Here is a 22,362-nt window from a genome sequence, read left to right on the forward strand (position 1 = left end):
AAGTTAAATAACGCTCCAGATTTACGCTAAATTTTGGCGAGGAAAAACTGTTATGGCCATTTTCAAAGGGGTGCCTTGACCTCTGACCTCAAGATATGTGAATGAAAATGGGTTCTATGGGTACCCACGAGTCTCCCCTTAACAGACATGCCAGCTTTATGATAATCACATGCAGTTTGGAGGCAAGTCATAGTCAAGTCAGCACACTGACACACTGACAGCTGTTGTTGCCTGTTGGGTTTAATAAATAAATAATATATATAACAATAATAAATAAATAAAAAGTGCCCCATGGGTGCCCTTCCTCATTTTTTGCATTGAGGCAACAAATGAACAAATAAATAAATACACTTTTCACCACTGTAACTCTCTTTCCCACGCTTTTTCATCTGCTTGGCCGCATTTATGAGTTATATAAATGTATTTAAGCATTTAAATAAATGCTTAAATACATATGTAAACATTAACATTTAAAAATAAATAAATACAAAATAAATGCAAAAATAAATAAATGCAAAAATAAATGAATAAATAAAAAAAATAACCACAAAAAATAATTTAAAAATTAATACAAATAAATACATAAAAAATAAAAGGGAAAACTTAAACAGAATAATAAATAAATAAGGAAATTAATACAAAGATAAATAAATAGAGAAGCAAATTAAAACAGTACATTTTTTATATTTTATCAATTAATTAATAGCTACATTTATTTTTTTTGTAACTAACTGACTAAACACTTTTTTAGCCAACAATATCAGGGACCAATTGTTTACAGTTATTTATGAAAATAAAAATAAAAAAGCCTAGGGCACCAAAAGGGCTAGAGCCGGCATTATTCCCACTGAACTTTCTCAAAGTTGCTGTTACCCATGTCTCATAATAATAATAATAATAATACACGTTTGTGTAGGTGCTTATTAGGCCCTTACAAGTGCAAAGCTTAAGGTAATTAGCATCTATGCCTACTACAACCTGTACTTGGAGCTACACAGTGGCTTTTAAAGTAGTCATACTTAGTGTTAATGGGGATGGAGGAAAAACAACGAACCCAACAAATGATATGCTTATGTCAGACAAGGGGTGAGATCACAGCGTGCATTAAGAGTAATACAGTAAATGGAAACTGTGTGTAAAGTGAAGCTGATGAGCAGGATGTGATGTATTTTTAAGAGCTCCTGCAGGATGACGTCTGATGCTAAATGTGTGTCTTCCCTGAGGCGTATGTAAGAAGCTATAAGTACCAGCTGGGTCTATTTTTGAACATACAATCATGACTGAAGGCTCTTCCATATCTGTTATGTTTACTCACTTTTTACTGTAAAGAAATGGAGACGCGCCACCTAACCTTCCCTGGTGGTCTAGTGGTTAGGATTCGGCGCTCTCACCGCCGCGGCCCGGGTTCGATTCCCGGTCAGGGAACGACACTTTTACTACAAGATAGATAGATAGTAACTTTATCGATCCCGAGGGAAATTGAAGTTTCCAGCATCACAGTTCCATAGTGCAAAACATGTTAGTAAAAAGGCAGTAAAAAAAGTTAGTAGTGCAAAGTACAAAAAAATATACCAGATATAAAAATACAAGGAGATGAAGAAAACTGTTGAAACTGAATATAGGTCAGGGTAACAGCTGTGATATAGGACTATTAAAAAAGTGAATATAGTGCAGAAGAGACTGTTAAAAGTGAGAATAGTGCATTATTATCTGTCCTGCAGACGTGGTGTACTTACTCAAAGAAACGCTGACGTTGGTATGAAATCCTCAGCAGCAATGATGCTGTTATCATACTCTAACTGGCCTTTTCCATGGAAGATATTCTGACTTGTCACAGTAAGAAAAAATCAGGTGTAAATATAATGAAATTAATTATGTCTGACTTCCAATTAGCTGCTTTGGTTTCAGGATCCTGGTATTGTGCATGCTGGTTCACTGTCAGCCTCACTGGATCGATCACTTGAATATAACACAGCCATCGTTAGTGTTATTAGCGGCCGAGGAAATAGCCGGTTGGTCGTGCTACGGTTGCTAAAAATAGTAACACACTACCAGAATATGTCTGATGATCCTCGCCTCGAAACCCGTGTCACCCAAACCTCATGCCATTAATATTTAGCAAACACACATGCATAGATGGTTCTAAGGTGGATCTTTTATCGTTGCCGTTATAATGACGGTCATTTATCATTATTATTGCTATTTCCTATTGGCTTTATTATCGCAGATCGTCGAGCTATTAATGCTATAAATAGTAACATTAACGCGCTACCAAAACACGGCTGATGATCATCGCCTCGTATCCCGTGTTGTAATGATATGAAAGATGTAATTGGCTTTATTATTAAGGCGGTTCAAACGGTGTGTTAATATTGTCTGTTGTGCTTAATCTATGGTAGAAATTAAGCAGTGTGTGCTGTATGTAAATATTACAATATTTTGTTTATCACAAGCATTGACTATTAACTTTATACACTTGCCATTGTGATTAATTAATAGCCTATCATTTAGGAACAGGACAGAATAGTTTATATATAATATTATAATATAATTTAATATAATGTAGACTAATAAAATAGATTATTATTAATACTATTATTACTAGAAGAGTATATATATATTTATTGTATATAATATAATTCAGTGGTATGCTATACATTGTATTTGAATGAAAAAGAACACTTGTATTGAGTCATCTTAATAACATATTTATTATAAACAAATTTTAAACAGTACAGTAATAAAATCAGTGCAATCAGTGGTATATACATTTATCAACAATAAAATCAACAGGAATACAATGTAATGGAACAAAATAGAACAGAATATATATAATACAATAAAAAATATATATTATAAATACTATTGTTACTAGAATAATATATATATAATATAATGCAATATAATAAAATATAATATAATATAATACCATATAATATAATATAATACCATGTAATAGAATAGAATAGAATATAGTATCGTATAATAGAATATAATAGATTATTATTAATACTATATTACTAGAATACAATACAGTATATGAAATAGTATATAATACAATACAATATAGGCTAATGTGAACAGAGTTATCAGGGTCGAGTATCTTTTTTTGTGCCATATCCCCGGGCTTCAAGTGCAGCCCTCCACTCAGCCAGAGTCACGGTGGCTGTGGCCTGGCAGTACCAATTCCCAAAGTACTGTTGGTGGGTGGCAGGGTCCCGCTCCCTCTGACACTGCTTGCAGGTGATGGCGTCACTCTTCCTAGAGTATTTCCTCTTCCTTTTGCCACTCTGTTCCTCCTCCTGTCTTTTCCTCTTGTGGTAATTTTGAGTGGTGTAAGGCACATCTGTCAGGGAAGAACCTGCAGGAACCACAGATTGGAAGGCAGGCAAGAGAGGTTGTGGTGCAGGCAGGTGAGGTTGGGCTGCACACAGGAGAGGTCTGGGCGCAAGCAGGAGAGGTCTGAGAGGTTGGGGAACTGCCTGGAGAGGCGGCTCGAGAGCTGCAAGGAAGGGCGGCCTAAGACCAGCAGATGGAGTTATGTTCAGTCTTTGTTTTAGCTGGGCCATCCCTGCAGTATTAGGGGGCAAAACAAAGATGTGGGGATTTGCCACACTGCTGTTAGGCATACAGGGTCTTCCTTTCCTTTCAACTGCAGGAGGCAGGCTCTCTGGGCTGACGAAGGTGATTTTTGAGGTGGAGATGGCCTGCTCGCAAAGAGGCTGAGGGCCGTGGTGAGGTGGAGGGCGGCTGTGTGGTGGTTGCAGCTCGTGAAGAGGCTGAGGGCCGTGGTGAGCTGGAAGGCGGCTGTGTGGTGGTTGCAGCTCGTGAAGAGGCTGAGGGCCGTGGTGAGCTGGAGGGCGGCTGTGTGGAGGTGGCAGCTCGCAAAGAGGCTGAGGGCCGTGGTGAGCTGGAGGGCGGCTGTGTGGAGGTGGCAGCTCGCAAAGAGGCTGAGGGCCGTGGTGAGGTGGAGGGCAGCTGTGTGGTGGTTGCAGCTCGTGAAGAGGCTGAGGGCCGTGGTGAGCTGGAGGGCGGCTGTGTGGCGGTTGTAGCTCGAGAAGAGGCTGAGGGCCGTGGTGAGTTGGAGGGCGGCTGTGTGGAGGTGGCAGCAGCAGCAGTGGCAGGTTGGCTCTGGCTTCTAGCGGATCTCACCTCCCGCTTGACCTGGATGGCATAACGGCCTGCAGGATAATGTGAGATGTACCCCTGGAAGGCTCTTTTGTTGACGAGGTTGTTGTGTGAATCAGAGTTTCCTGACTCCTCTGACATTGATGCCACCACATAACCTGCATACCCCAACGCATTTTCTGCCACCCATTGAAAAGTTTGGCCCCTGAATATCCCAAACTGCATCTGATGTTGGCCCAGGACATGCTGCATATTCTCCGGGTCTCCACCGCGACGCAGAACAGCCATCTTCGCACTCTTTCACCCTCTCAGGCGACAGAGCCCGCACCCATTGCCTGTTCTCCCTCTTAATTCGTTTTGCTTCCTCTGTGTCGAAGAGGCTAGCATGGCCATCCCCCCTCCTCCTAAATTTAGGCTCCATTCTGTATGATTGGGGAAAAAAAAAAACAGTTAGAATATGCTTGGTCTGTCCTCTTATATTGTAACATTATGGCCTGCTATATGTTATGTTATAATTTCTTTCTTCTTTCTTAATTTCATATTTACTTCTAGTATATTTCACTACAGAATAGTGATCCAGCAAACTAAGAATGTCATTGCATTGATAACTTGTTTATTTATGCATATGACAATACATCCTTGTATCCTGATCTCCAATCTAGCTAAACTAACATAAATTACACTCTGTGTCCATTACTTCTCATGCAAAAGAGGTTATGCAACATTTAGTTGCCTCTGTCTGTCTGTGATACAGTGTTTTCTAATAATGTACTTACTATACAGAATCTGTAAACAATTTAATTTTTTAAAACTAGTTACCAGGTGAGTACCTTACTGGACCTATGCATTACATGTCTTATTCTCAACTGCTTTACAACCTGTAACTTAACACTATAACATTCTGAAACAATTCATATACACAGGGGCTACATTAGCATACTCAGCAAAATACCAAATACATAGACTGATCCACACATAAAGAGTGGAAACATAGATTACGTTGGTAAACTGTGGACTACGTATTTTCTGTCTTGTACTATTGATTAACGTTAACGTCAGTGTTATTACCAAATAGCCAGCCCGTTATTAACTGTAGGGCTACATAATGTGCTATGTAAACAGACAGGCTAACACACTAGTGTTGTCAGCTGCCTAAAATAAAGCATAGTATCATATCAGCTGACGTCAGCTGGTTATGAATGGAGAGTCGTTCGCGACTTCAACTAGTGTGAGATAGCCAGGTTACGTGGATATGACATTAGCTCGCTAGCGTGCTGGCTCGCCACCAATGTAAACGATGAACTTACCCAAACTATAGCAAAGACGTCGGGTCGAAAAGAAATGCTGGTGAAGGACTTGACTTTCCGTTGAAGGGACCTGACGTTGATTTCTAGGGGCGTGGCTTCCGGCGTCAATCTTGGTAGCGATAGCGAGTGTGATTGGTCAAATCTTGGTAGACGCAACGGACGGTGATTGGCTGTCGCCATTCTTGGTAGCAGGGCGGCCTCCGATTGGTCAAATCTTGGTAGAATCTTGGTAGCGATACGCAAGATGATTGGCTCTCAAATGATGGATGAGCTCGACCGATGCTTGCGTGTTCCCTGACCGGGTTCGATTCCCGGTCAGGGAACACGGTTTTGTTAAAGTGTCGGAGATGTAGGCTACTTCATCAAAGAGATGGTGACGTTGGTAGAAAATCCTAAATAGCAGTTACCATACTCTACCTGGAAACTAAACAGGCCAGCCTTACCTCAACATGGGGGAGTGAAAAATATCATCAATACATGTACAGGCTTTTCTAAAATATAACAGTTGCACCCGATTTGACTGTTATCAGGCCGCTAAAGCTGAAGTAGGCGAGATTAGAGCCAATATGATTAAAAAAAGTTATTTTTATAAATCGCTATATGTGAAAGTAGTACATGAAACATGTAACCTGAAAAAAATCATGTGCCTCTGTGTCCTCCGGTGCTCCTCACGCCATCTTCAAGATTTCACAGACCGGAGGAAAACAACCAGTCAGAGCTGATTTGAGGTCTGCTGTCCAGCTGCCGGCTGTCAATCACTCGCCAACTCCGACCAAACGGTCAAACTAGTCAGCACTGATCAAATATGAATCAATATTCTGTTACTGTAATGCCTATTTCTCTCCTCAAATGTTTTCAGAATCATCTTGTAGTGCACGGTTTAGCTGTAAAATGAGAAAGTTTGTAACGCTGCTGCCATTGTAAAATCTGGTGAAGGAACGCCAAGTTCTGGTCACATGACCGGAGCACAGCCAATAGGAACGCTCTCTCAATGAAACGACTTCTGATTGGTCAAAAGCTAGATTTTCTAAAGCCTGAAAACAGAGTCATGAGGAGGTGAAGAAGTCTAGTTTTCTCTCAGAACACTTGAATTACAATATGCTGAAAGGTTATTATGGAATTTTTGCCAAATGATGCCAAATATATACTGCCTACTGCCACTTTAAATAGGCATTGAGTGGTACCAAAGACTATAGAAGCAAAGAGACGAAACTCCGGTGTTTTTTTGTTTTTTTTACAACAGCTGCTGTCGTCATTTTGGATACTTATTATATTTATAAAATATTTTACTTTTGTACGGCACTTCTTAGGCGGACGTTTTACTGGCGTCCGGTGGTTGTTTCAGTCCAAAATGGCGGGGGGCGCAGCTTTGTTGCTGATGTTGCAATGGAACAAACAATTTACTTTCACTTTCACTTTCTTGGCAATATCGGGCAATCAGGGTTGGAAATTAGTACCAGCCACCAGCCAAATGTTGGTAAAATATGCAAGTGGCTGCTAGATTTACTTCCCTCACCAGCCAAAACAAACCAATGGTAATCTATCGAGTGGCTGGTAGACTTTGGAGTCCACCAGCCACAGTGGCAGGTAGACCAAAAGTTAACACCGATCTATAACCGAGTAATCTATAAGCACAACCTCCACCTCTTATGGAGTTTCACAGTCTATACTACAACGCCTGACTTCTGCTTCTGCTCCTGTCATACTTACTACGTACGCTAGAGGTCACTGTCATGTTCTTTTATACCTTCTTTCGGTGATCTACCATGTGAATAGATGACAAAACCTACTAATGGGTGTAGTAGGCCCTTATTGACCCACATTTATGGGGCTTATAGCGACTGATAACGCCTATATAATAGCCTGACAACAGACTAATCGGGTGACACAATAGACCCCTTTTCCCATCAGACATTTTCACTTGTCACAGCAGGAAAAGCACAGGTGGAATTGATAACATTGACAATGGCTCAGTAGTAAAAATTAAAAGAAATTAAACAGCTATCAAGATAGTGTATCACATCTTTTATTGGAAAAGCATTTAGAATGATAATTTAACTCCATCCCTTTCCTTTATAATCATCTAGTAGTTTCACTTTTGTAAAATACTAAAAGCCGTCTTTGTCCTGGCTGAGCAGAGAGTTCCTATAACTGCTGCTGCACTTTCCTCCTTTAAAATGCACAGTCATTTATTCCTTGCCAACATGCCAAAAACATCATAATGAAATCATCACCACCACCACCATACTAGTCACAGTATCTGTCACTCTCCATTTACTTTAAAAGAGGACCAGCAGTCACACCAACTATGCACACATGCATCCAGCACACGCCAGTACATGCAGGTATACTGTATATATACACTGGCATGCACACACACACACACACAAACACACACACATACACAATCACCCTTTCTCCCGACTGTCTTGGTCCACAGTCACTTAACAGTTTAGAGGTCTATGCATGTCACATTCTTAACATCAGAGCCTGCTGAATGCTGCTTCATGCCTGAACATCTGGAGCTCTGGATAAAACAGTCCAAAAAACGAAATCAAACCAACAAACAAAAACACCTGCTGGTAATTTCACTCAGGCACATTATTGTAACAAAAAAAAAAAAGAAAAAATCACACAAACACAAAAGGAAAGGTGAAAGCTGTGATAAATGGGAAATTGTGCAAGAATTGGTTCCCATATCTACTCTCCCCGTTGGAGTTAAGGAATAAAGAACACTTTTGGAACAAGCATAGTCACCTTTTTGGCCCGAAAATAACACTCAAAAACTATATATAAAAACAACTTGAAATGAGACACAGACAAAGAACAGTCAGAGCACATCAGTAAAACGGTCACAAACAAACAGAGAGACTGCAGTCTTGTGACGGACAACACATGCTGAGCTGATATTAATCAGAGGAACGTTGCATTGTGGTTCTTGCAGTCCTACAGGTTCAACAGTTGAAAGTACAGGAGATAAAAATGGAAGGTTGCTGCAAGCATTAATGTGCTCCCTTTGACATGAGTAACATTACATACAAGATATGTAGAAGTTAAGCGTGTAACTGTGCTGGAAAGTGTTAAGAGTTGCATCAGTAGACCATATTCTTGCGGTGGCCATTTTTCTCTTATGTCGTCACGCTCAGGGTGGGAAGGATCTCTGGAAAGTAGTCAGACCGAGCCCCCAGGAAGAGCGCAGGTCGTTGATGCCAATTGTCGTAGTGGCCAAACGGTGGTACTACAACTTCCGTGTCCGTCACGTGATGCCATTGAGCCCAAAAATACTTTTTTACCATAGACTTACATTGGGAAAGAGACGTCTGTAACTCAGCGGATAATTCTTTTTGAGGTGAATCAACTTCCCAGTACAAACACTTGAATAGCCCTTCATTAGGTCCTAAAAGTAGTGAATTGCACTAATAGCCAAATCCAGACACCCAGCTTGAAACCGGGACGTCTGGTCACCATATAACATGAACATTAAGTCACGTTATGTGTTTGTTTACCAGGTGAATTTGTGAGTTCGCCCTGACTTACTAATATATCAAGCTAATAGGCCAACAGAGGTGATCTCTTCTGACAAAATAGTTAATTGTAACATCACCTCTTCAAGCCACGGCACTATTTCCTTATAACAACTCTATCTAGCAAGTTAGCTACTTGCCAACTTAACTTAGCTAATGTCAAATAGCAGCACACCGAGTGCCGGTGGTTTCTCTTTCAACATTGTGGATGTAACCTTCAATCCAGTCGCTGTATCCCTTTGTTTGGATTATTTTGGGGATCTTTACAGACTTATCCGTCGACATTTGATTGTTTCAGCACTTAGCTGTGGTACACAAGTTAAATGTTTGGACCGCTTCACCATAGCTATACAGCTGTCTGACTACTTGCCAGAGATCCATCCCACCCTGAGGGTGACGTAAGAGCAAAATGGCCTCTGTGTGAATGTGGTCCATACGGTGAGTCAAACAGACGTAAAACTCCTCTAAATTAGAGGTGTGTCCAACTGTACACACCCTCACATCCACCCTCACACACATCACAGGCCATGATGGTACATCTATATGAGAAAACAAGAGGACAAAGTTTACATGGAATCTACATCAGGAATACAATCACTGTAGAGGACACGTTAGACTATCAAATGTAACAAACTGTTTGCATGATGTTTGGTTCTGTTGTGGCCATTTAGATTTAGTCCAACCAACCTGATCCTGGACCACCCATACACACGACACCACTGGAGTCCAAACAGTATTAAATCAGTGTTAACATTTTCCTATTATAACGGATTTAACAATATTAAGTTTGTTCATGGTGGGACTCTTTTTCCCAAACAGTGTCTTTAAACACAACACTCGTCCCAGGAGCGCCATGTCGAAATGCAACAGTGATCCAAAGTACCTAGATAACCGCGAGAAATATCTCCCAGTGTGTTTAGTTAAATCCCAGGTTAGACATTGTTTATGCAGAAGTCCTCCAGGAGTCAACAGTAAAGGGAAGTACTGTATATTCTTCTGTCATCAAAGGGCAGCCTATGTTTGAAGAGATTGTGTCGACTCCCACGGCTGACATCTGTGGAGGTACGGGGAATGTACGTGTGTGCCTGCGAGGTGAACAGCTACCGTTTGATGGTAGCAGTTTAGCTCGGCACACGGGTCAAACGGGGATCCCCATGCGAAGCTTCTTCTTCTTAACCGTCTTCAGGCCGGTGAGCCGACGAACATCGTCTTCGTCCGACTCATCCATTTCATCGTCAGCTGAGAAAAGGATCTAAAAAAAACAGGAAAGAGAGACAGACAAATATTTGGTCGAATTGTCTGAGTGGGAGACAGGTTCATGGTAGCACCATAAAGGAATACTGCACTTCACATATGGATGGAAAAAAAGCTGCTTTTCACTTGATTTATTACCTCAGTAAACATTTTAAACATGAGTTTATGGTCTCAATCGCTAGTTTCTTCTCAACAAAACCTGAGTGATTATTTTATTTTGATAATCAACATCAGCGCATGCTGCATTTCAGCCTAATTTAAGCCATAAGGAAAAGATTAACGAGCCAGCCAGGAGTCGAACCTAGAATCTTCTGATCCGTAGTCAGACGCGTTATCCATTGCGCCACTGGCCCGCCTGCATGCTCACTGCTGCAGAAACGATTATGTGTGTGTGAGTGCAGCTCAGCCCTTCCCCCACCATTCCGCATGCTGCTGAGAGCGTGCTCTCTGAGGCCAGCTGCAGAACGCACGCAGCTAGTGAAACACACCACAAAGCTGGCTTTTGTTTGCACTGCTTTGACCATTCAAATGTTAAAATGCCTCGAAAAGCAGCTTTACATTTCCTTTTGTGATCTAAAAACGTAAAACACGTGGCTGACAGGAAATGCCGCAACTATTTATACCAGAAACAACACTGTGTTGCTCAAATTCTTTAGCACAAAGGCCCAAATATCAGCAGTTAGATTTTTGTTGTCTGTTAGCAAATTTAAAATTAAACATGGGTTTCCATCTGATATTGAATTTAATGAGTTTTTTTTAATGAATAAGAAAGTAGGCGAACATGACTTAAAGTCCACTCTGTGCTTTACTGCTTTTGTCCCCTCTGGGACAGAGTCACTGTACTGTACTTGACCTCAGACACAAATTGGATTCAGTGTTTGACCTAAAAGCTGAATGTGCCACAAATGGGAGATGACAAATCCACTATATGAGGACATGACCAAAGTGTATAATCTGGCCTTGATTTTGACAATCATTTGACCACTGTAAACACTTCCAAGTAAAACTATTTTGGATAAACCAGAGGCCTGTACCACGAAGCGAGTTCAACATACCCAGGGTATCTTCTCGTTATCTGGCTCGTTATCTAACCTGCTCCGGAGCAGGTTAGGTGTTCAGCATAAATTACCATGGCGATCTACTCCGGTAAGAAGTTAACGACCGTCGTAGGATTGAAAACCCAGAGTTAACCCTGAAGTTACCTCGCTAATGCCAAATCCTACTTCGTAGTACAGGCCCATGGTCATGGACAGTGTTTAGCTTGTGTCTGCTTCAGACTTCAGACCAACACAGTGATGCTGGTCAGGTTTATTCATGAGCCAGCCAGGAGTCAAAGGTAGGACCTTACCCATTGCACCTCTGGCACACTGTGTTGTGCCACCCTCAGCAAACACAGATCAGCAGCCAAAACCCAAACCTGCATACCTGATTACTTCCTCTTGACTTCTGTCTGACTTTTATTTCTCATCTCTGCCTCATTATGTGACCATAGCAAGAATGATATCACATGTTTTACAGCCCGTTCAACAGCGTGTTCTGCATGTCTGTATTTATTATTGGAAATAAACACAAGACAATGACAAATATTGTCCAGAAACCCTCACAGGTACTGCATTTAGCATAAAAAATATGCTCAAATCATAACATGGCAAACTGCAGCCCAACAGGTAACAACAGCTGTCAGTGTGTCAGTGTGCTGACTTGACTGTGACTTGCCCCAAACTGCATGTGATTATCATAAAGTGGGCATGTCTGTAAAGGGCAGACTTGTGGGTACCCATAGAACTGATTTTCATTCACATATCTTGAGGTCAGAGGTCAAGGGACCCCTTTGAAAATGGCCATGGCAGTTTTTCCTCTCAATTCACAGATTTGATGAAGCAGTAAAACTACACTGTGTGTTGGTGAGACACACCCGACTGCTTCACTGTTTTTAATTATAAGTGTGATATAAGTGTCCAACTTAAGTCAGTGTCTCACCTTCCCCAATTAATATTAAATAGATCAGATTGGGTTGGTGCTGTATCTCTAACAACCGCTGATACTCACAGCTCCCTGGTGCGCCGAGGCCCGGGTTCGATTCCCGGTCAGGGAACATAACTTTGTGGCTTTCGAGAGTTTCAAAGCTACATGAAACTATATACCTGTGAGAAATCAGCAGCCTGCTTTGTACTAGCCTTCTAGGAACTAAAAAAAAGCTCCATTGCACTGATGACACCAGCCCATAACTATGATGAAGACATAATAGCGATTGAGATACATTTGTTGTTTTGTCAGTGCGATAGTGTCCTTCCATCTTCCGCCTGATTCACCTCTTAGGTGCTGGACTGGATAGAAGTCCTCAGTGACAATCACAGTATCAGATATCACATCGTGCCACAGGAACAATATCCCCTCTAGAGACAGTATGTGGTACTTCAACTGCTGTCTTCTTTAAAAGGCCAGAAATTCCAGAGTACATGCCTAAAACAGCGGGCGCGGCCTGGGAACGCTTTATTATGTGTGGAGAATGCAAGATCAGAAACAGTGTGGTAGTTCAAACTTCAAGGGCCGCATTCAAACATGCAAGGCTGTCCTCGACAAAAGAAATTCTTGGTCGACTAACGCTCGATTAGTTGATTTAATCGACAGATCTGTAAAACTGACATTCCCCACAAAGAATCACACAAAAGCACCACTTTATATCTGGTGTTTACCAGTGATGTGATCATAAGGAAATAAGTCATTCTGCATTAAAAAGCTTAAAAAAACAAACAAACACTGAATTTACTAAATTAATCTTAGTCGACTAAAGTTGTCTTCACATGATACGAAATTTGGTCTCCGCCCACCACGAGGTAGTGCACAGAGCTTTGCAGAGGCAGCAGGTATAATATGTCACCAAAAAGAGCACAAGGAACGCCATTCACCATTACCAGGCAACAACAATATTTGCAGCTGCTCTAATTGGTTGCGCTTTGAAACCGCGGTCAAAGTTGAAATAATTTGAACCATGAGCGCATCGCTCGGTGGCGATTTCGGTATGCTCTCCCCAAAGGAAAACAATGGCACAGCCAGCTCAGAGCGATTTTACTGCTGATCATGTGTGGGCGGCTTAAGACAAAAAAGACCAATTAGTCAACTAATCGACTAAGAGCGGGCTGCCCTACATACGTACATGTAAGGAAGAAACCAGATTCCGGTGAAAAATCTAGGGTAAATGTTCTTGAAAATGTGCTTTATACAAGCCTGGTGTCATGACTTCATGTGCTGGTGGGCGTATGAATGGTTGGTTGTGTGTCTGGAGCAGAGCTCTGCGTTGGGCTCATCTGCTTTACAAGCTTATAAACCATGATCTAGTGGGCAACCATAACAGCTCTAGGACACGTTCCTCTTCAGACTGAGGGTGTGCAGAATTAATACCAAGCAATATGTCGGTTTAAGTTTGCCTTTTTATTTATTCATCTTTTTATTAATTCACTTATTTATTTACTCTTCTGATTATTCTGATTCAAATTTTCAATTTTATTTATTTATTTTTATTAATTCTAAAATATTTTCATTTATTTTTGCATTTACTTTTAATCTATCTATTTTTGCACTTCACTTCACATCACTTTTGCCCAATTTCTGCATGATCTTCCCTTTGCATTTCACCCCTTATTTATTTCTCCAAACGTATTTATTTCTGTATTCTTTTATTTATACATTTCTTTTTACATTTCTTTATGCATTTCTGCCTCATTATGTATTTATTTATTGAGTCATTTATTAATTTATCTTTTATTTTGTCAGGTTCCGTCCTCCATACTTTGTAGGAATATTGTCTTTTTCGGAATAAGGACAAAAAACTGAATATTTTGTGCATGTAAATGTAGTCACCGTTTAGCTAGTGATCTTTTCTTATCCCTGGTGTACCCTACAGATGTATTACTACAGGGGGACTTACCTCTGACTCTGAGTCATCATGGGAGAGAGCTCGTCTGTAGCGCACCTTGCTGTTCCCCCGCGAGTCCTCCTCTCTCTCCTCCAGCTTTGCTTTTGTCTTGTGCTTCTTCATAAGGAAGTTATCTACCACCCAAAACATGAGGGCCTAAAGGAAAACACAGAAAATACTGTGGTGAATGATATTTCCCCCAAAGGGAATTAACAGAAGTAATGTTTTTGTTATACACCAAAACTCTGAAGATTTTATTTTACATTCATACACACACAAGACAATGACCATGGTATGAATCTCACTAGACATGTGTAGCGTTGGTGTAGCAAGAGCTGTTAAATCAGGGTGCAAAGGAAAACACATAGTAACAGCAGACTTACGTTGACGAAGAACGGGACGATGAGCATGACGATGGCCAGTTCCAGGTCAGGATTCTGTATGGGGTTGAGGTGAGCCAGCTGCGACACACAAACATATACAACACAAGCTAAGACATCAGCATTTACACCGCAACACAGACAGCACACCGAGCCTTAGACTAGAAAGTTCAAAGATCAGCACTAGAGGCAATAATAAAGTAGCAGGATGGGCCACTGGAGCACACACCACAACTTGGAAACTTCCAAGCATCATCAGAAAGAGAGTACCGTCTGCAAATGGAAAGTAATCTAAAGAAGTGTTTACCATACGTGAAAAAATGTTGAACAGATCTGCTGAGGGGATTGTGAAGGTTTTAAATCAATGAGCATGCTCTACAGTATTTAGAAAAGTCCTCCTGTGGTTTTTTGGTAGACTAATTGCGTCTTCACATTGGATGCAGAAGCACCACGATAAGTCAATAGTCGTGTTTAGCAACTCATAATGTAATAACTGCGCATAATATCATTATTTAAATGTAACAAAAGCTCATAATGTATTAATCAGAACATAATGTAATAACAGTTTTGTTCATAATGTAATAAGTTATTACATTATGAGAACATTATTACATTATAAACTTAGCAAAAAAGAAGTTGTATAATAAATTCAGAGCATAATGTAATAATGTTTCTTGTTGTGTTTCTAGTTGTAAAATGTTGTTGTACATTTACAAAATAAACATTAGGGTTGATAGTAAATATGTCTCTTGCATCATGTATTAAATAAAAGAAGGGTTCCCATACTCCAAAATAAAGTACTGAAGAACTGGAATAATTCTGTGTTGAACAATTATTTCACATGCTAAGAATCACCAGTATATTAAATTCAGCATCATCTCTGTAAAGGTTCTCATTTGTCCAGGTCACTGGATATCTTGTAGTCTCACATCCAAGAGGCTGAACTGATTGATGTAAATGTCCTCTTGACCAAACAGTCCAGTTGCTTTAAATTATCTCCTCCACTTGTAAAACTAGAGGGTTCCTGTACCGTAAAAAGACAAGGAGAGTACTTTTTTTTAATTATTATTATTACATTATGCACTAAATTTATTACATTATTCAACTTTTTTTTGCTGAGGTTATAATGTAATAATGTTCTGTAAACTGTTATTACATTATGCGCTCAAGGTTTTATTACATTATGTGCTGATTATAATTGATATTGTTTATAGTAGATCATCTCTGTGTCTAACTGGGGCTCGGCTTTTAATTGAAGTTTTACGGTATTTTCAAATCGATTCAACTCTTTTTTTCTGACCTTCTTCCACTGGGGGATGAGGAGGACCAGCATGATGAGGACTTTCTCAAACATCATGATGAGGATGTAGAGGATACACTGGCCCAACCACGCTGTGCACTGCACTGGCTCCCCTACACACACAGGAAAAGAGAGACAGATTACAGTCAAAGAAATCTGCTTAGGTATGTGTACAGCTTATGTAGCACAGATCAATATTAGATTTCACTGCTTCAGTGAGACACAAACTGTTTCAGAGACAAAAGAAGGAAAGAAATGACATTGCAGCACTGCAGTACTGAGGGCAGCTACTGCCCTCCATTGGGCATTACAGGAATGTGCTGGAGCTCCCATTTCACCACTCACACACACAAGGTCCTCACCGTATTCACCAAAACGCAGAGAGTCCCACTGCCTCCACTCTACAATAGCACTGACGGCTCTCACCCCGGCATAGATCAGCAACATGCCCAGAGACGCATCCAACAGGAAGTTAATGAGGTATCTGGGAGACACAGAGGAGTGAATGTAATTTGAATCTGCAGTTAAGAGCTTTCCTGCTGGACAGCCGAGGGATTCCAAGTTAGAAATCAACACTTTGTGTATACTAATCTAAAGAACCTCCATTTTAAGGCGAGACACCACTGGCAAAAACACTGTTTTTCATTCACGGGTCAATTTTGAGATTGTGGGCTATTTTGCTTCCGTAACATGTCTTCTGTCAGACTAGTGGAAAGAAAACATCCAATATACACATTTAGGTATTTTACTACACTGTGTTTATTTGCGTCTGTAGATTTCTCCTAAATTCACCAAGTTTATAATAATTCCTCTTTTGCATATTTAAACATAACATTTCAGAAAACTTGTAATCCAAAAAAAAATGTCTTAATGTAAGTAGGGATGCACTGATACCGATACCAGTATCGGGTATTCGGTCTGATACTGTGCTCATGTACTCGTACTCGCAAAACGGCTCCGTAGTGTGACTCTCTAGTGTCTTCAAAATGTATGGAATTTTACAATCTATATCCTTCAAGGCTGTTTTCTCAAAATTAGTTTTTTCTCAGACTGAGCCAGAAATCTCCACTTCAGTAGCACCACACTTTCCAGTTTCATTCCTATCAATATTCTGAAGGTTTCTACAAAGGGGTTTGTTCATATATCACTCATAGCCTGATTTATAAAACATTTTATTCCTAAAAACATGGCAAAAACAGATTTTTTTTCATGGTTGTTGACAGTTTTTTTCCTGATTTATGTAGTGATAAAAACATATATCCAACATTCCCTCTGTAAAACCCTTTAACTCTAATATGTCAACAAAATGAAACAAGATTTTTTAACCTGGCTTTATCCAATGTTCAGATTTCTGTTCTGAAAATGTATGCAAATTAACACATTTGATAAAATAATGCCTAATTTGCATATTTAAACATAACATTTCAGAAAACTTGTAATACACAGAATAATTGTCTCAATGTAAGTAATCAACTGGGGAAGTTTCATGATGATATCTATTAGTTAATTTTTTTACCCTATTCACCTGGGGGTAAATCTATCTGTAACATGCAGAATCAGGTAACTCAGAAGAGAACAGTCAAATACAGGATGGACTTACAGCGAACAAGGATCCGCCTCTGTGTGGTCTGACAGGTAGACATTGGCAAAGTGGATAAACAGCATCCCGATGGCCTGTTTTGAGGTGTCCAGGAACCTGCAGAGAGAAACAGGACGCTTGATTTGCTTCCAGCGGGATTCATTTGCAAAGAAATGAATTAAAGCTGGCTCAGCCGCCTCACCAGATCCTCCAGGGTCTCCTCTCATGTTTTGGCTCCCTGAAGCGTTTCACTGTGGAGGAAAGAGTGCACCACAAAGATAGTGGGATTTTAATACAGATCACTCTCACAAACAGAGAGTCAATCAAACAGAATATCTTTTGTTTCCATTGTGTGACATTGGGCCTCATGCAGGAAGAATAATAAGCAAAAATAAGACAACAAATGTTCTTATCCACGATTCGTTCTTATTTTGTTAGTGCCCATTGATTTCTGGGATTCACCAATGTTTTCGTATTATTCCTGCCAGCTTGAAGCATCTGGTCACTTGGGTCTACATTTTGGTGGAAGTTGCAAAGTTGTAGCACATATGCCTGATAAGTTTTAAACTTTAGACGGTTGCTGTAGTGCCACCATCAGGACTATTGGCCCACAAAGCCAGCTGAGGAAGTTTGGCGTAGGACTGTACCTATGTACAAAGTTTGGTTTATTTTCATGCATGGGAAGTAAGACATCCTGGGAAGAAGGAGAAGAAGAAGAAGAAGGAGGAGGAGGAAGAAGGAGGAGGAGGAAGAGGAGGAGGAGCAAGCCCCCAGGAAGAGCGCCAGTCGTTGATCCCTATTTTCGTAGTGGCCAAACGGTGGTACTACACCTTCCGTGTCCGTCACACGCCAATGGGCCCAAAAAGACTTTTTCCCATAGACTTACATTGGGAAAGAGATGTCTGTAATTCCGCGGATAATTTTTTTTGAGGTGAATCAACTTCCCACAATGAACACTCTAATAGCCCTTATTTAAATCATTAGGTCCTAAAAGTTTTAAAATGCAATAATAGCCAAAGAAGAAGAAGAAGAAGAGGAAGAAGAAGAAAAAAAGAAGAAGAAGAATAAGAAGAAGAAAAAAGAAGAAGAAGCCTGGTGCCCGGCCCCCAATAAATAAGTCCTGTTTGTGTTACAAAGATAACAAACTCTGCAATAACTATGTGTAAGTACATATATATGGGGTGTCTCAGTTATGGTCTTTTTAGAAGAAGTTAGAAGGGTTTTATGCAAGAAGGCTCACCACTGAAAGCAGTGTAAGTCCAGCACAAATAAAGCTCTTGCTCTTCTTCACAATCGTGTCTTGTTTTTCATGACACCCCCACTACCATTGCCTTTTAACTCCTATGACACAGGGCTGCATAATGAGAGTGGACCTTCACCATGTTATTATGCATTGTTCAAAGCTTGCTGTGATGCCTCAGCTGGACTATTTCCTTCTACACAAGCCCCTTAATTCACAGAGAACACAGCCGACAACCTCAAAACTATCACTAAAATACTGTGGTGTTGCCCAACCGTTTACTCAACTGCTTTTTCTGTTTTCATGCGGGCGAGCTATACTGCGAGCTGTGACCTCAGTTTCTGCTCTGAGCACAAGCGTGACTTCAGACTAAACACACCCTGTGTGCAGCTGGGTGTGAGATGTGGACGCAGGCACAGGCCTCATCCTACTCCTCCTGCTCAGAGAGCTGCCTCAAGAAAAAAGGAAAGGTCTAAAATGTTGGACATTCCTCATCGCTGCGAGGCTACTGGGACGCACTAAACTGCTCTCATTAGGTCACACAGCTGCCAGACACTGACTGAATGGAACCATGAAGCCCAAGTGTTATTTTTCTTTCTACGCAAATCTTTCCATGTCTATATAAAAAGGAGTTTGGCTGCTCAACTCTAATGTAAAGCCACTTTTACCAGAGTTGGAAACAAATCTGTGCCAGATGATTCACCGAGAGAGATTAAACAAGCTTAGTGCACAACCCTTGTGAAAAATCAGTTTTTTGAAATGCACAAAAAACAGTTCTTATAAAAACACTCCCAGTAAAGAGGGATGATTATAGCTTTTATGGTGAAGCAACTGTAATAGTCACTTGAGGTAGTGTACCTTACTTTGCACATGTTATTCTACATCTACAATAGGACAGTTTTTGTCTGCGGATGACTAGAGCATGCTCAGACTTGCCAACAGCATCTCTTCTGATCCCTCGCATGTTTTAAATGGGGAGTATCAACTTCTGCCCTCCAAGAGGCAATTTAGAGTCCCTACATTTAATCGGATCAGGCTGAAGAACGCTTTTGTCCATCTTGGTGCTAAATAATGATTAATGTGCTGCTAAGGAGATGTAAATCCAGAGGACAGATGGTAATTTTTTAATGGGTTATGTATGGTTAATTGTGATGTGTTTTGTGTTTTTGTCTGATGTGTCCTACTTGTCTGTTTGTTATGGTAACAGTATGTCTATTGTGTACTTTTTCTCAAACTGAGCTGCCTATGGATGCAAAATGAATATTCTTCTTTGTGATATTTTGTAATACTATGGTGATCATGTGGTTGCTGATACCATATACTGTAGGTGAGGCCACGTCCGCTTTGTCTGTTTGTTTTTAAGCCTTGACGAAGACCTACAGTGGTGGAAACATGTTGGCTTGTTAATGATTTAGCTGCTACAATAAAGGCTTTTTAATATATTTCATTCCTCGTTGCCACTTGTTTTACTATTTCAGAGTGCCTGGATTGCCTTCCTGTCTATCCCCATAATATCGCGATATTCGACCTTTTCTTACACCTCAAATACAGACATTTGCATAAAGCAAGCATATTTGCCCACTCCAATGTTGATAAGAGTATTAAATGCTTGACAAATCTCCCTTTAAAAGGTACAGAACAGATTAAAAAAAAGTGTGATTAATAGTGATTAATTATGCACAATCATGCAATTAAATACTTTAATCGATTGACAGCCCTAATTATTATTATTATTATTATTATTATTATTATGTAGCAGGAAAGGTCAAACATGTGCCAGGAAGTAAGCAGCATATATTATTAACAACAACAGCCAATAACCTGGAACACCATTGAACTGTAAAGCCCTGCATTGAGTTTTAAAAAGAACAAATCTTACTATTGTTTGCTTTTTCCTGTTATAGACTGAGTGCATGAGCCTCATCAGCTGATATCAATATCTGATTAACTCAGTGATCTGATTGGATAATTGCCCTGTCCCATCAGCAGCAGCAGCTGGTGTCAGATATCAGACACACACATACTCACACATCAGCGTGCTGAAAGCCATCACAGCCAGAAGTCCTTGCAGGAAAATCCCAAACGAGTCCATCAGGGCTCCATTCTCGCAGCCCCGTGTGTTATCAGTACCTGGTGGTGTCGGGCTGGCTGCAGGCACCGACGTGTTGGTGAAGGACACAGCTTGCAGCCCTGCTCCTGCTCCTCCTGCTGCCAACATGTTGACACCACTAACAGCAGCAGCAGCCATGGGACAAGACAAGAAGAAGAGCTGGACGACACTGACTGATAAAGGAGCTGTACTGTCCTCCTGTCCTCCTTCTGTTGGTCAGCTAATCGATACGTTCAGCCGGACAGTGTTGGGTGAAAGATGGTGACATCCTCTCCCTCTGAAGCTGCCTCTCATCCTCCTGCTTCACACATCCATGCTGCACTCATCTCTGGTTGTTAAGGTTACCAGAAGTTAACCGACATTAAACATCAATAGCTTTAAAGAGGCTCAACCTGCGAGCTAATATTAGTATTAAACACACCATGTAGCTACTTAAACACACTAAACCAGTGTTATAACGTATTTATAATGTGTATTACAGTGCAGGTCAACCGGAAGTGACATTTTAGCGACAGATAAACGTCCATAGTAATAAAATAAAGACGTTATTAGCTAGCTAGCCATCAAGCTAACAGTCCCACTAAGCTAACACTAAGCTAGAAAACTTCTATTTTTTATCTCATAGGTTGAAAACAGCAGGTTCCTCTCGACTTTAACGTCTATCAAAACGGCTCGTCTGTGTATTTATAAATATATATTTTGTAATATATGAATAATTGCAGGTCACGGCTCTCCTACATCCATCCAGCTGCTTCTCTGCCCGGCAGTCAGTCAGAGCCCACTCATGTTGACAGACGTGGTGTGACGTGACCCCTGCGTAAGTGCGTAAGTGCGTAACACCACCCCCCGAACTGCACGCTGGGAAATGTAGTCACAAACACACCCAGGCAGGCTAAAATCTTCTTTTCTTTCTTTCTTTCTCTTATTCTTCTTTCTTTCTTTCTGTCTTTCTTTTTCTTTCTTTCTTTTTCCTCTTCTTCTTTCTTTCTTTCTGTTTTTCTTTTTCTTTTCTTTCTTTTTCTTCTTCTTCTTTCTTTCTTTCTTTCTTTCTGTCTTTCGTTTTCTTCTTTCTTTCTTTCTTTTTCCTCTTCTTCTTTCTTTCTTATTCTTCTTTCTGTCTTTCTTTTTCTTTTCTTTTCTTTCTTTCTTTTTCCTCTTCTTCTTTCTTTCTTTCTTTTTCTTCTTCTTCCCCTTCTCCTCCTCTTCTTCTTCTGGGAAATGTATTCACAAACACACCCAGGCAGCATGGATGTATTAAAATCTCTCTTATCGAGATATTATGTTTTGTGATACTGTGTTGATTCTCAAAAACATATCGATTATTAATTAATAGTTTGTATGCAAAGATTAACTCAGTCAATAGTTCATTTAATTTGCAAAAGTATGTGCCCTCTCAAAGTAGTGCTATGATGTTGGATGTTGCAAATGCAGATCCCACTGTTCCGATTGTATAAAAAAGTAACTTTTTTACTCAGATTTTATGCTTATGGTGGCATGTTCTTTAAACTATGACAGTGTCCCTAAAATTTGAAAAAATAAATAAATTGCAACATATATGCACGATGAGATTTTTGATAAATAATCATCAGTAATGTGGATATAATGACAAAGTGGGTAAAGGCAG

General features: G+C 40.3%; 1 protein-coding gene and 2 non-coding genes across 3 annotated transcripts; 1 reads left to right on the plus strand and 2 right to left on the minus strand.

Moving 5' to 3' along the window:
• Window positions 1-1,353: 1,353 nt before the first annotated feature.
• Window positions 1,354-1,425, plus strand: trnae-cuc (transfer RNA glutamic acid (anticodon CUC)). Its single transcript has one exon. It is a non-coding gene; the product is annotated as a tRNA-Glu (tRNA).
• A 6,020-nt stretch (window positions 1,426-7,445) lies between these two features.
• On the minus strand, window positions 7,446-21,530 carry stimate (STIM activating enhance). The gene is made up of 8 exons (XM_074611867.1): window positions 20,657-21,530; window positions 17,591-17,639; window positions 17,410-17,505; window positions 16,172-16,293; window positions 15,810-15,922; window positions 14,513-14,590; window positions 14,142-14,285; window positions 7,446-10,211 (listed from the first exon to the last, which is right to left on the minus strand). The coding sequence occupies exons 1-8, from the start codon at window positions 20,874-20,876 to the stop codon at window positions 10,098-10,100; spliced, it is 936 nt and encodes a 311-aa protein (XP_074467968.1). The 5' UTR covers window positions 20,877-21,530; the 3' UTR covers window positions 7,446-10,097.
• Window positions 10,494-10,566, minus strand: trnar-acg (transfer RNA arginine (anticodon ACG)). Its single transcript has one exon. It is a non-coding gene; the product is annotated as a tRNA-Arg (tRNA).
• Window positions 21,531-22,362: the final 832 nt, after the last annotated feature.

The sequence above is a fragment of the Sebastes fasciatus genome, chromosome 1 (genome assembly GCF_043250625.1).
Source record: "Sebastes fasciatus isolate fSebFas1 chromosome 1, fSebFas1.pri, whole genome shotgun sequence".
Classification (NCBI taxonomy): domain Eukaryota; kingdom Metazoa; phylum Chordata; class Actinopteri; order Perciformes; family Sebastidae; genus Sebastes; species Sebastes fasciatus.